A 13,728-nucleotide genomic window follows, 5' to 3' on the forward strand; every position below is an offset into this window, starting at 1 on the left:
AGCAACAAGGGAGGAATGGGCTTACCTCCAAGGAAACCTCAAAGGCTGAGAAGACCTGTGGGATAGGGGTGTGCGGGCAAGTGAAATGGCCTTGTGAGGGGAATAGGGGGCAGGCAGAGGGGTGCGAAAAGCTGGAACTGAGAGGGAGACGTTGGGACAGCAATAAGAGAGGGCACGCCAAGAAGACCGGGGTTCCTGGCCGGGAGACTCTAGATTGTGCCACAGGCCAGAGGACTGAAGGCACTGGGCGCGGGAGGAGGAAGCGGGCCTGGGCCGAGACCAACTGTTTTCCCAGAGAGTCTCTCGCACCGGCAGGGAAGCTCAGGCAGGCGCCCGGGGCTGCAGGTGCCCTGCCTCTCCCTGCAGCTTAGCGCCGCTGCGCCTCCCTAGAGCCGAGCCCGCAGCGCCTCACCTCGGGTTGAAGTCCTGGAAGAGGCCCCTCAGGTTCATGGCGGAGAACTTCACCGCGGCGGCCTCCTCCTCCCCCCGCCCCCCGCGCAGCCTGCGCTTTACAACGGGTTCATGGTGCCCGCGCCAGCCGCGTCCCCGCTGCTGCCGCTGCCACCCTGAGAAACCAGAGCCGCCGCCTCCTGCCCCTCCTTCCGGGATGCCGTACAGCAGTCGCGCATGCGCCCTAGGCCCCGCCCGTCGACCCTGTGAAGAGCCTGGGTCTTGAGCTATGCCAGTCCCTGACCCTTTCCCTTCCTGGCGGGCTGAGGAGACTGTGGGATCTAGAGGCTGGTGGAGACCGGGGTCCTAGGGAGGGGCGAAGAGCCCAACGAGGACGCTGACTAGGTGCAGACTTGCGGGGAGGGAGCGGCCGCTTAGGAGGCCTGCAGTGAGGTCTTCCAGGGCACCTGCCTTGACCCATGCTGCCTTCTGGACATTTCTGCTACTGAGTACTGAGCCTCCTAGGGAAAGGGAAGAAGTGGCCAAAGGTGAGAAGTTGCATTTTGGCGATCTTATCCCAGGCTTCACTACTCAGATGTGTCAGTGACTCCAACGTCTGCTTCTCAACTTCCCTCCCAAGGCGCAGACCAGCTCAAAGGGATATGCTGGCCTACCCAAACTCAGTTTACCCTGCACCAAAGTCATCTTCCCTCCCTAAGGCCTACCCCTAATAGGTTGCTTTCTCCTTTAGCAGCAGACATTCACGGGTGGGGGTTCGGGGATGCCCAAACTGGAAATCTGGGAATCATCCTTGCTTTGCTAACCTAATTCAGAGACTCCTTGGCTCCTGCCTAGACTTTTTGGTCACCTTACATCTGGCCTCTTTCCCCATTGCAGACCATCTATTTCAACTCCCAGGTTCATCTTCATTGGACAAGTCAACATCTTTGAGCCTCAATTTTTCTCCTCTGCAGAGATAATAAAACCTACTTTCTAAACTTGTTGGGAACATTCTATGACAACTTGCATGATGCACACTAGGTGCCCTAAGAATGCTGTTGTTGTTTGGTGCTCTTACAGTTGTCTACCTCCTCAGGGAGTCTATTTACTTTTGGAATTGGAGAGCAGGACAAGCTCACAACAGGTGACTTAGTCTACCTTCTTCATTTCCTTCTGGATTATTTAAGTTTTCCATGAACACAGCAATACTTTAGACATTACTCTGGCATTATGGATAATAGTCATTGTTACAATACCACAATTTCATGAATGGCAATTTTATACAGGTTAGCCCTGAGGCAGCTTCAGAAGATCACAATTATGATAGTCATACTTTGCTGTGATGTATCACCTTTCTTCTGAGAACTTGAAAACATTTCACAAGTAGTAATTTGGCTTCCCAAACCCACTGGGAAATGGGTATTATTATATGAGCTTGTTTTAAGGATGAGTAATCTAAATCAAGTTTGTCAACTGCTGAAGCACCAGAGTTTTGGGTCCACCTCCCCTGCCTATCCTTCAGGCAGAGTCATCCAACCCTTAGGAGGTTCCCAATGAACATTTAAATACAGGAGAGAATGCTGAGGCACAGAAAAGCTTGTAGAATGTGCCCTGAGCCACCCAGCTAGTAAGGATGTAGGAGTAAAGATGCAACTGGGGGGTCTGGCTGAACTTGCAACCCACACGCAGCTAGAAAGAGGTACTTGACAGTGGCCAGTGCCATCTTAATTACCGTCAGACTCACCCCAAAAAGGCAATAAGGAGTAAAATTGTTTGTCTGATAAGACACTTGAATAATAGGCATTGTTGCCCTTTCAAGAGTTTCACAGAGACCAGGCAAGCTGTCAGTGTCTCCAGAGCCTTGATGGCAGGTACTACTTTGGTGAGGTTACAAGGAGTCACACAGCTGAACCCTCTGCTCTGAAGGACCACAGTGGGCCCAGAGATGACCACGTCAGGGGGTACTGTTTAGCCTAGGCCAGTGGTCGGCAAACTGCGGCTCACGAGCCACATGCTGCTCTTTGGCCCCTTGAGTGTGGCTCTTCCATAAAATACCACGTGCGGGCATGCATGTACAGTGCAATTGAAACTTCGTGGCCCATGCGCAGAAGTTGGTATTTTGTGGAAGAGCCACACTCAAGAGGCCAAAGAGCCGCATGTGGCTCGAAAGCCACGGTTTGTTGAGCAGCAGTTTGCCGACCACTGGCCTAGGGAATAGTACACGAATACACAACAAATTGTCCATGTATTCTTTTGCTCTGACAAACCAAATTGCCAAGGAGAACATACAGCCCTGTCCATGAGGATATATGACAATAATAGGACTTAACCAAGGCCTCACATACCCAATTTTCCAGAAGTATTTGTACCGCACTGCTTCAAATTTGCTGTGATTTCAAGGAAAGCAAAGTTGTCCTGTGGCTCACACCTCTGGGCAGGCTGGAGGTCAGGCACATGGCAGGTCAGCAGTCTCCTGCACAGTACCCACAGGGACTATACTCTCTTGCATCCACAAGGAGGTGTCTATGGGACCCTTTTGGATAGGATCTCTGGTGCTGGGCAAACATGGCTTTGCCTGATTCTGCCTTGTGGATACCCACTGGTGTCACACACTACATCCTGCCACCCTGCCATGAGCCCACCCCTATCCTTATGCCAAATCCCAGCAAAGGGACCAAAGACAGGCTAAGAGCTGGGACCAATTACTCTCCCAGGACAGCTGCCGCACATAGTTCCTGCAGAGGAGGTTAGGTGAGAGCCAGGCAGGAAGTCAGCACCTTGCTCAGGAGGCTGGAGTTCAGAGCAGGCTATAGTCCTGGCAGGGGAATGGTGATTTCTTATGGGAGCAGGACCATGGCTGAGACTCATCACACCTCCACTCACAGGGCAGGCTCAGGGCATCTAAAAAATGTCAGAACATTCCTGCTGATAGGCAGTAAAGCTCCTGTGTACTCTGCCCCAACTTCATCAGGACTGGCCAGACAACTGGGTGATGTGTGTTTGCAGAGGCTACGTTACAGGTTTCTGTACCCTGAAAAGTCCTCCCTGAAGAACCTGGGAAATTCTCAGGATGTTCAAGCTGTCCCTGCCCTGTGGTCCATAGCCTCCTTGTGTGAGCACTATCTCACACCAATCAGTTCCCTCCAGGAATGGGCATTTGGTGTTCTTACTTTCATCCTGCAGTGCCCCACAGGGTTCTGGTCCTGGCACTTGTCCCAAGGACACTCATTTCATGATGTCCCAAGGGTTCCAGCTCATCTCCTGCTGCATCTGCCCAGAGTTCTTCCACAGGCCAGTCCAGGGCAGCTCAGATGGAATCTGGTGGGTGTTCCTCGTTCCAACTCTCCTGGGATTGCTGAGCATCTTCCAAGCCTGCATCCCTGGACCCTAAAGCCCTCCTCTGTCCAGGTCCTTTCCAAATTCTCACTTGGCTCTCAGGTATCTGGGGCCCTGGGAGGGGGCATCCTGTTGACCACCCCTACCATCTTCTACCTTCCTCTGCTCAAATTGACTCTTTGGAACACAAGGTCCAAGCTGGTTTTGTGGGTGACTGACAAGGCACCCTTGCCACTCTCTCTGCCCTCAGCCTCATCCTCAGACACCAACCCCTAATAATCACCTGAACAAGACCATCAGTTTAATCAAGCATTTGAGCATAACAATGGGAATTATTTGAAAACTAGTGGCCTGGTGCACGAATTCATGCACATTGAAAGGAAATTAATTAGAAGAAATATTTTAATATTGCTATTCGCCCTTTCTCTATAATAGAAGTGTCAACCAAATTCACAATTGACAATGACAAATGGAAATACATGTGTGCAATTGGCAAGAGCTTTATATATATAGATAAACTTGCTTAATTAGACCTATTTTCTAATTTAGCTAAACTTTTCCCAGCCCAGTGAAGCACCCCAACTTCTCTTTCAGATAACTGCCAGCAACACAGCAGTAAATATCAACATGAAGCAGATTATTATTGTAGATCACTCAGGGAGAACAAAGGGTAAAATATTTAACTGCAGCAGTATTTGACTATAGTCTGCACAGTGACAAAAACCTGAAGTCATTTTCAAGGTCTGCCATTTCTTACTTCTTTTCAGTTGGGTCCATTTCTAAGCTTTCTAAATCTCTCTTTTCTGGCTAATGAAAAGAAAATAGGATTCCACCAAGTCTCCTACCTACCTACTCCAGGACTTCTGTGAGGATCAAATGAGATGAGGCACAGGAAAATGCTTCACAGACAGTTGGTTAAAGTGTGAAATGTTTGCACCTGGCTGTAAAGCAAGTTGTGTTCCTGGGCTGAAGAAACTGCAAGAAGGTTAGTTATCACCAGGGAGAGGAAGCTGGGTGTTGCTACGTGACATCATTACTCGGTGCCCACAGCCACTGTTTCCGGGCTGGGCTGGGCTGTGAGCCACATTTTTCACCATGGGGTCTCAGCAGCATTGGCTGCAATTTGGTGGGGTGTTGCTCCAGGGTGGTGGCAGGGACTGTGTCCACTTGGGGGAAGCCGAGTGTTGCTTTGTGGGCGGCAGGTCAGCGGTGCCATTTCTCTGTAAATGGCCAGTGAGCATCACAGCAACTCCTGCACTGAGCGTCTGTCCCCTGGTGGTCAGTGTGCATCATAGCCACTGGTTAGATGGACAATTAGCATATTAGCCTTTTATATATATAGAAGATAACTTGCAGTCACAGTGATTAGTCACATGGTTACATGACAATGATTATTATTTATCCATCACTAGGAAACTCACCAGGAAGATATCTCACATCCTGCCAGCTTTGCCTGAACCATACTGGCTGAAAGGGGATACTCTTCTGGGGCTGTCATGTGAAGATAACTGCACATGAACATCATTACTGGGGACACAGGCAGAGCAAAGCCCCAAGATGTGCAGACTGGGGCCAGGGTGGAGAGAGAGTGGACAGCAGTGGTGATGTCCCCATTCATTCAGGGAAGAGGAAAACAAGGTGAGGATGAGCACTTGACATCTCCCAGTCAACAGTTGCATGGTAGAAGCTCCAAAATGTAGTTGCTATAATCTGTGGTGACAAAATCCCCTTCATTTCTGGGAGGACTTTCTCAGAAAGTCACATTTCCCTTGAAATTCTCCACCTTTTTCCAGTGCCCCCCACTACTGTGTGAAAGGTGCTTCAAATCCCCCATTACATGTAATTTTCAAATCATTCTACACATCTCAGCAGAGAAAGCTCACCCTCTTAATTCCAGAGGACCTTTCTGCACTTTCCATGGCAATACCCCCTGAAATCTCATGAGGCTGTGAATTTTCTCCTTTCTTCCTGTTCAAGATCACAATATCCACCTGTGAGTCTCTGCTGCCTTCCACATTTCTGAGTGTACATGAACAAGGAAACTGGTGTATATTGGATTTACAGTAGTTAGTAGTTATTTCTAGTATAATTTTGACCCCCGACGCTACCAATCTCTCCTTTGAAAATGTGTTTCTCTGGTCAATCAAAGATCTCAGAGCCCAATTAGAAACTAAATAGTAAATGAGCCAAAACGGCTGCTTGGTGAAATTCCCTCCTAAAGGATAGACTATTCTTTGTGGGTGTGGACTCTCAAAAACAGGGTGCAATCAACACAAAGCCCCCAGAATTCCAGTCCAATACCAACTTCTTTCCTGTTTGAAGCTACCCTTCCATTAAAACCACCTATTTTCCTTCATGTCATCTCACTAATATCCAGCACTTGCTTATAGTTGGCCGAGGTAAACTGAAGGTAACTGTAATAAATTGTCAATTCAATGGAATCAGCCGTGGCTTTCCCAGGCCAGAAAAAAAAGAGTGCATGTCCAGTAACTTAGGGGCATTGGTTTAAGGAGCATGATCCTTATTGCTCAGGAAATCCTTGTAGTTAATGGGGATAAAACACCTATCTCTTCACTGTGTTCTTCTTAAATGAGACAGAAGCACAGGAAAGACACCCTTCCCTTCCTGACTGGGGTGGATTTTTCTCTCTGATTTATACATGATCCAGAAGGAAATTCAGAGCAATTCTCCATTTCAGACGTTTACATCCAATATATACCATCTACAGAGTCTGGCCACTGCCACCACCCAGCTTCTTTACAATCAACCCCCACAAGGGAAACACAGCTTCCCAAAGCCCCAAACTGCCCTGGCTCAAGCCATTTACACTTGAGTGCTGTCCCCTGGAGCCCCACTGCCTCTCCCCTTCTTTTACTTGTTCTATAGAACTTAGGGGACACCTCACCACTTTCCTCATATGACTGTGGCTCCTAAGCTATCATCCTGTGGGTGGGTGTGCCCTGCTTATGTTGGTGTCCCCACTACTAATACAGGGCCTTCCAGAGGACATAGGATCAGTTTGGGGATTAAATGAACCACTGAACCATCTTTATTCAGATGAAATCCCTCCACTTTCTTGAATGAACCAAGCAAATCCAAGGATCCTTATACAGTTTGTTTCATAGAAAGAGAGACAAAAAAGGACCAGAAGTAAGAATTAACAACCTTTTGCTTTTATTTTTGTTTCTTGAACCCATTGTTTGTACCGATGAGTTCTTTCACATTTCCAAGGAAATCCTTTTCCAATGCCATATTATCTAGTTTGGGATCACAGAGTAGGATGGAAAGTGTCCCAATTTGTGTTACACAATAGCAAAACTCTTTCTTTTGAACTAGATAGTACAAATAAATGTATGGTCAATGTCATTCACAAACTTAGATACTGAAGCTTATGAAACGTTCTATGGAAAGGAACAACATTTGAAAATTTCGACACAAATCAAGGATAAATTTCTAAACCCAAAGATACTACAGCCCTTATTCCTCCAACTTTCCCTGGGCCTCACTACCTAGAATGTTGACTACCCTCTTCTCAAACACAGTGAAGAATTGGCCTCACATCATGTCAGATGTGGGCCTGAAACATGACTGGGAGAAACTTGGCTTAGGCTCCCTCTTCCTCATCACTCAGAGCCTCTTGAAACAGGGATGGGACAGACCTGGGATCCCTTCTATAATCCCTGAGAAAAAACTTGAGGACTTTCAACTTGGTGGTCTCAGCGTGGGCCCTGGGACCCCACAGGAACTCATAGCGTGCAGGATCACTGTTGGGCACCTGTCGGTACTCCAGGTACTTTTCCTGCACCCAAACTTTGGTGAGGAGCTCCCTGGGCTCCCCATAGATCCAATGCTCCTTCCCATCACACACACCCATGACACTCAGTGCTTCCCAGACATTCTCCTCAGGGGCACAGTCGCCCTCTGCGAGGATCAATCTCAGGAGCATGACCAGGAGGCCAGTGTTGGGCATGGATTGCCCATTGGACACCATCCCATCATATGTGAGCCCCAAAGTGGTGACCAGGACATAGGTGAGGTTGCTGGGGTCCACTTCCTTCACATCAATGCCAAAGAGGAGCTGCATGCACTCAGAGGCTAGGCTGAATATCTCAGGGAAGTGGTCCTGATACTTTCTTATGACTCTACTCAGCATTTCTGCCTTAGTAGTTGGCTGCTTTGCACGATACTTCAGGAGTAGAAACTCCACCAGTTCAGTCATCTTCAAATATAGGGCATCATGGAGTGACGACTCAGCATCTCCAGAGTCCTCTCTGCTGCTTGTCTCCTGTTCATCTTGGCTGCTGAAGCCCTCATCTTCAGACTGGCTACACACAGGGGCCGCCATGGCAGAGGCAGAGTCAGGAACCCAGAGGGCTCTGGGGAGGACTTGGTGTCTCAGCAGCACACACCTTCTCTAGGCTGCATGGGAACAAGGCAGAGAGGGACAAAGATAAGGAGGCAGACACAACCAAGTCCTCATTCCCAAACAGCCACACTTCAAACTGGCTTTGATTCTCCCTTGAATCCTGATGGTCTTCCTTGAGATTACAGAGATCCCTTTCTAACCAAGAGGCATGATGATTCGTATTGGGCATCAACCAGACTGTGGGCAGGAAATGGGCCATGGGGAACAACAAGTTGGATAAAGAGAGGGAACCTGAGGCCCTTGCTGGCATGGTTCAGTGGTTAGAGGATTAGCTTGCCCACCAGAGCATTTAATTCCTGGTCAAGAGCACATATCTCGGTTGCAGTTACAATCTCTGCTCCAGGCCTGGGCGCTTGTGGTAGGCAACCAATGTGTCATTAACACATCAATGTTTCTCTCTCTTTCTCTCTCTCTCTACCCCCTCCCTTCCACTTTCTAAAAATCAATTGGGGAAAGTATCCTCACGCCTCCTATGAGGATGAAAAAAGAAGAGGGGGAATGTGAGTATCCTCAGCTGAGAAACACACCCTCAGTGGCTCTGAAAATGGAGAATTTTAGGGCTACTCTATAAGGGTGTTCTTAGGTCTCACAGGGGTCTCTCCTCCTGGGCAACTTTTCCCCTAAGATCCTGAAGGTGAAAGTAAGAAGACTCCTCAGGGTGCAGCTAGCACATTTGGAGATACTGGGTCTGACAGTGGTCCTGTAGGGTGGGGTGGTATAAAGTCTCTTTATGGGGGAAGGATCCTTCTGTACCCACTGAAGGCCTGCTTCTCCCACCCCACCCCCTGCTTTCCTGATATCACACTCTTACAACAAGAACACATATCCCTGAAACTTAAGAGAAGTGAGAGGTCCTCATATTTCGTAGCACCTGTATAGGGGCTTATCATTGCCATCAAGAGACAACAATGTGTGGCCATAATCTATGGGTTCCACATGTCCTGGTGTGAAGGGTTCCCTCAGTCCTCACCATGGCCCCTTCTGGGGCCTGGCTTCCTGCCTCACCTAGCTTGAGTCCAGATCAGCAGACCAAGGTCCTGCCATTCCTGGGTCTATGGAGGTGAAAATGGAAAGAGGCCCAGCCTGAAAGCCCTGCACAGGGTTTCCAGGGCTGACAATAGGCAAAGACAATATTTTGGGGGGGGCACCCACTTTGTTCTGGAGATTGGGCTACACTCCCTCCACCTTTAGGGACCTCACCTTGACTCTTGGCAGGACGTAGGACTCTGCTCTCAGTTGAACAGGAGTACTTCCTCAAATGACCTGATGTCGTCCTCTCAGACCAAGGTCCTCACCTCCCTAAGAGACTACAGAACAAAGTGAAGCAGCTTCATATCCATGACCCAAATCATCCCTACCCCTGTCAACATCACAAAAGTCTAGCAGCAGAGACAGGGCTCTCTATCCTGATTTGATTGCCCAAATACCCCTGTAGATTATTCACTTTTACTCCTGCCAGGACCTGCCCTTCTTCCAGGCCCTCCTCTTGGAACTCTTGATCTCTCCCACCAAAACCTCTCCTCTTTGATGACTCCCTACTTTCCTGCCCATGATAGAAAAGAGCATGCCACTTAAAGCCAACATGCTTCTTTCAGGTCTGAGAACAGGGGACATCTGGACTTTGTGCCATCCTTCCCTTTCTGAGAAGACAGTGCACATTCAGGTTTCACAAAAGGTCAGCACATTGTCACCTGGAAGATCGTGAGACACTTCCCTCCCTTGACCTCACATTTTTCTCAGACCCAGGTCCTCACAGATCAAGGCCTCTCACAGACCTCAAGTGAAGTCTGTGGATATTACATCAGGCAATCAAGCCAGGGGATAGCCAGGCTACCAGCAGGGGACTGAAAAATTCCTTGGAGTGTTTAACCCTTCCTCTCATCCTCACCTTGTTTCCAGGTAAAGACTGGGCCATGACTAAAAACCTCAACTTGCTCCTTTCTGACCTTGTCCTTGATTCCAGAGTTCTCTGAAGTGATGGGGGCTGGTGGTTTCTGGGAAATGGTACTCAGCCAGACAGCCCAGCCTCCAGGACTCAGGGTGCTGACAGCAGAGGCAATTCTGGATTCTGTGGGAGACCCCAGTCCTCTTTTAGGGCAATAATTTGATTCTATGCAAGACTGGGCCTCTTCCCTCTATGGGCCTGTAGCCAGCCTCTCTGATTTGGCCCTCACCTCTCTCAGACTTCTGGGGTGAAAGTCAGTGAACATTATTCATGAAAGCATTCATGGAGCCTACCAGGGCTAAAACCAAGAGTGAGCTTGGTTGTGAGGCCTCTAGATGGGGGTTCCTGGATCCACTCAGTCTTCCCTCCAGGTCCTCATCTTGACTCTGGCAGGCCCTGGGTCCTCCCTCTGCATACCTGAGGTCCTGTTCATTACAATAAAACCCAGAGTTTCATGGGCCCAGATGTGAAGCCCTGAAATACCACTTGGCTCTGGGAAGCATCTCTACGCTCTGTTCTGTGGACCTGAGGCCCTACACTTTTTAAAAGTTTTTATCTTTATTGTTGAAAGTAGCATAGATGGGAGAGTTAAGATGGCAGCTGGCAGGATGGAAGTGAGGGAAGAAAGTGTGACTGAGTGAATGAGTGAGCAAAAGGGGAGTGTGTGGACGTGTGGTGTGTGTGTGTGTGTGTGTGTGTGTGTGTGTGTGTGTGAGTGTGAGTGAGGGACAGTTAGATCCTGCCAGAGTCTTGAGGGCTGGCAGACCAGGCTATAATAGGTGGGGGGGGGCACTGCTACCCCTGTAAGCACTACTGGAGCGGCTGGCTCTGGCACAGAAATGACACATCTTGAAGGGGAGAGCTTTTGTGACTAGGATCCCATCCTTACCACCACCCAGACTGGCCTCAGACACCATACAGGACCCTATAGCCACTCCAGCCAAAGACTTGTTACTTCATCTGCAGGCCCACAGACACTGGCACTCCAAACTCCCTGGCCACAGGATCTTGTGAGCCACAGAGTATGCCTCCCTCCTGCCAATCCTGCCACTTCAGCCACAGGCCCTACCCAGCTACCCAACACCTGGGCCCTCTGGTGAGTCCTGGAGTGAGCGACCCTCCCGCCAAGCCCACTGATTCAGACACAGGCCCCACATGACTCGGCACATGGACCCCTTGGTGAAAGCAAAAATGGGGAGAAAAAGAAACAACCCCCAAAGGAAAGAAAAGGAGAAATTGCCAGAAAAGGAATTAAATGAAATAGCAGCATGCAATGTCAGAAAAAGAATTCAGAGTAAGGTTCATACAGTTTGTAAACCAGCTGCATGAGAAAATCAACAACCTATGTAAGAATCAAGAGAAAATGAAGAATGATATAGCTACAATAAAAAACACAATGGAAAGTTTCAGTAGTAGAATAGAAGAAGGTGAGGACTGAATTAGCAAGTTAGAAGACAGGGCAGAAAAACACACCCAATCTGAACAGCAATTGGAGAAAAAAATTAGAAAGCATGAGGAGAGTCTAAGGGGGTTTTGGGACAACATGAAATGAAGTAACATATGCATAAAAGGGGTGCCAGAATGACAAGAAGAGAAGCAAGGATTAGAAAATCTATTTGAAGAAATAATGACAGGACATTCTGGGGGTGGCCAATGTGGGCACAGAGACCACGCCATCTTGAAAAACAAAACTGCTTGAGATTAGGATTCTAGCCTCACCACCACAAATCGGGACCCTACAGCCACAGGACAAAGACCTGTGACCACATCTGAAGACCCACAGACACCAAGAATCCAGACATCCCAGCCGCAGATTTCTGAGCCACAGAGCCCATCCCCCTCCACGCATGCCTGCTGCAGCGGCATAGGAACTGCTAGATCCGCTCCACGCAAGCAGGCCTCCTGCCCACACAGGGCAGCTGCGCTACCTGAGTTTGAGCTTGGGCACACAGACACTGGGAGGCTGTTTCCCGCAGCATACACTCAAGTAACCAGACCCCACCCCCAGACAGGGCGGCTGTGCTACCTGAATTTGAGCCTGGGTGCACAGACACTGGGAGGTTGTTTCCCGCAGCATGCAATCGCGCGACCAGACCCCACAGCCACACAGGGCGGCTTTGCCACCTGACTGATTTTGGGCAAGCTCACATGGAAGTCTGTTTCCCGCAGTGCAGGAGTGGACGTCCTGCTGACACAAGGTGGCTGTGCAACCCGGTCCCCGAAGCAGACCGGGGACCCTGATTCTCCATGTGAGAGGCAGCACTGAACACCAGTGACTTGACTCTGTTTCTCATTGCATACACGTGGGATCCCTGATTCCCAGTGAACACACACTAAGATCTAGTGACTCCAATTCTCAGTGCATGCGCACAGGGAGACCCTAATTCTCCGTGTGAGGGTGCACCAAGAAACAGAGATTCTGATACTCGTGGGCACAAGGAGACTCCTGGCACATGCTATGGAACTCTGATTTTTGGCACACGCCAGCAGGGTCTCTTTTTCAGCATGGTGCAGGCAGGGTCCCTGATTCTAGGTGTGTGCACGAGACCACACTGAGTGCCAGTGACTCTGATCCTGGGAGAGCGTGGCTCCCACCAACCCAAGGCAGCCACACGTCTTGGTGTCAGAGCTCTTCAGTGATACTCAGGTGTTGCGAAGCTCCCACTGCACATGGCCCAGGCCTCTGCAACTCAGCATTTGAACCTTCTAGTGATAGTTAGAATGGGGAGACAACAAAACAATCCCCAGAAGAAAGAAAAAGAGGAATTGATAAGAAAAGAAATAAGTGAAACAGAAGCATGCAACATGACAGAAAAATAATTCAGAGTATTTGTACAGTTCATAAACCAGATGGACAAGAAAAACAACAACCTATGCAAAAACCAGGAAGAAATCAAAAGTGATATAGCTACAATTAAAAACACCTAGATACCAGATTTCTGTAATGTTTTCCCATTGACATCCAGGACACAAACCCCTTTGGAGTAGACACCACCTTGTCTGAGCTCTGCTATCCCTCTCTTCCACCCAGTATGAGGTTGTGGCATCCTGCATGCACAGCCTATAATGCATGGGGGAGCACTTGTTTGAAATTACCTTGCTGCTCAGTGAAGACACAGGGCCAATTCTGTCATAAAAGCGTTGTTAAAAATTAAGTCTTAAAACAAATACAATATGAAACACAGTATCTGAACAATAAAATTTGATCAGGCCCTAAGGGAGATTGAAAATTGTGATGAGCTGGCACTTATGTCTAGGGTGGGAGTATGGGGGAGTAGGGAAGTTGGGAGGTGCTGTAGGCTGTATGACACAGATGACAGGGAAGGTAGTAAGAAAGATTTTAAACTTATGCTCTATATCTTGGCACAAATCGGGAACATTCAGACCACAAATGCCAGTAACCTTGGGGGAGTACCACTGCCTTGGAAAGGCTGGGGCAGTTGAGGTATGTTATTGAGAGTCTATGCTAATAATTACCTGAAACCATCTTGGTGGGTTAGTGCTGGCTTTTCAAAAATTACTATCTTAATAGTTTATAAAGAACAGACTAGAATTAGAAGAGTGAGTAACATAATGAATCATGTACATTCAGAGTATGTATCTTTGCATAAAATACCTTACATCGTATCTT

At 48.6% G+C, this 13,728-nt stretch overlaps 2 protein-coding genes across 5 annotated transcripts in view; both read right to left on the bottom strand.

Moving 5' to 3' along the window:
• The window catches only part of TMEM185A (transmembrane protein 185A), a 40,293-nt gene extending 39,743 nt beyond the window's left edge, over positions 1-550 (bottom strand). The window contains exon 1 of the mRNA XM_006087741.2: positions 413-550. Coding sequence (XP_006087803.1) covers positions 413-450 — 38 coding nt within the window. The 5' untranslated portion in view covers positions 451-550. The remainder of the gene's footprint in view (positions 1-412) is intronic.
• Positions 551-6,904: 6,354 nt separating this feature from the next.
• LOC102439734 (melanoma-associated antigen 10-like) overlaps positions 6,905-13,728 on the bottom strand; it is a 45,974-nt gene continuing 39,150 nt past the window's right edge. For 2 of the 4 annotated variants that reach the window (XM_006087743.3, XM_023752974.1), the window contains exon 2: positions 6,905-8,145. In XM_006087743.3, coding sequence (XP_006087805.1) covers positions 7,331-8,071 — 741 coding nt within the window. In that variant the 5' untranslated portion in view covers positions 8,072-8,145 and the 3' untranslated portion in view covers positions 6,905-7,330. Of the gene's footprint in view, positions 8,146-9,352; positions 9,460-10,098; positions 10,175-13,728 lie in introns of those variants that run through there. The other 2 variants (XM_023752973.1, XM_014454944.2) reach the window with 2 other exon arrangements.

The sequence above is a fragment of the Myotis lucifugus genome, unplaced genomic scaffold (assembly GCF_000147115.1).
Source record: "Myotis lucifugus unplaced genomic scaffold, Myoluc2.0 scaffold_40, whole genome shotgun sequence".
Lineage (NCBI taxonomy): Eukaryota > Metazoa > Chordata > Mammalia > Chiroptera > Vespertilionidae > Myotis > Myotis lucifugus.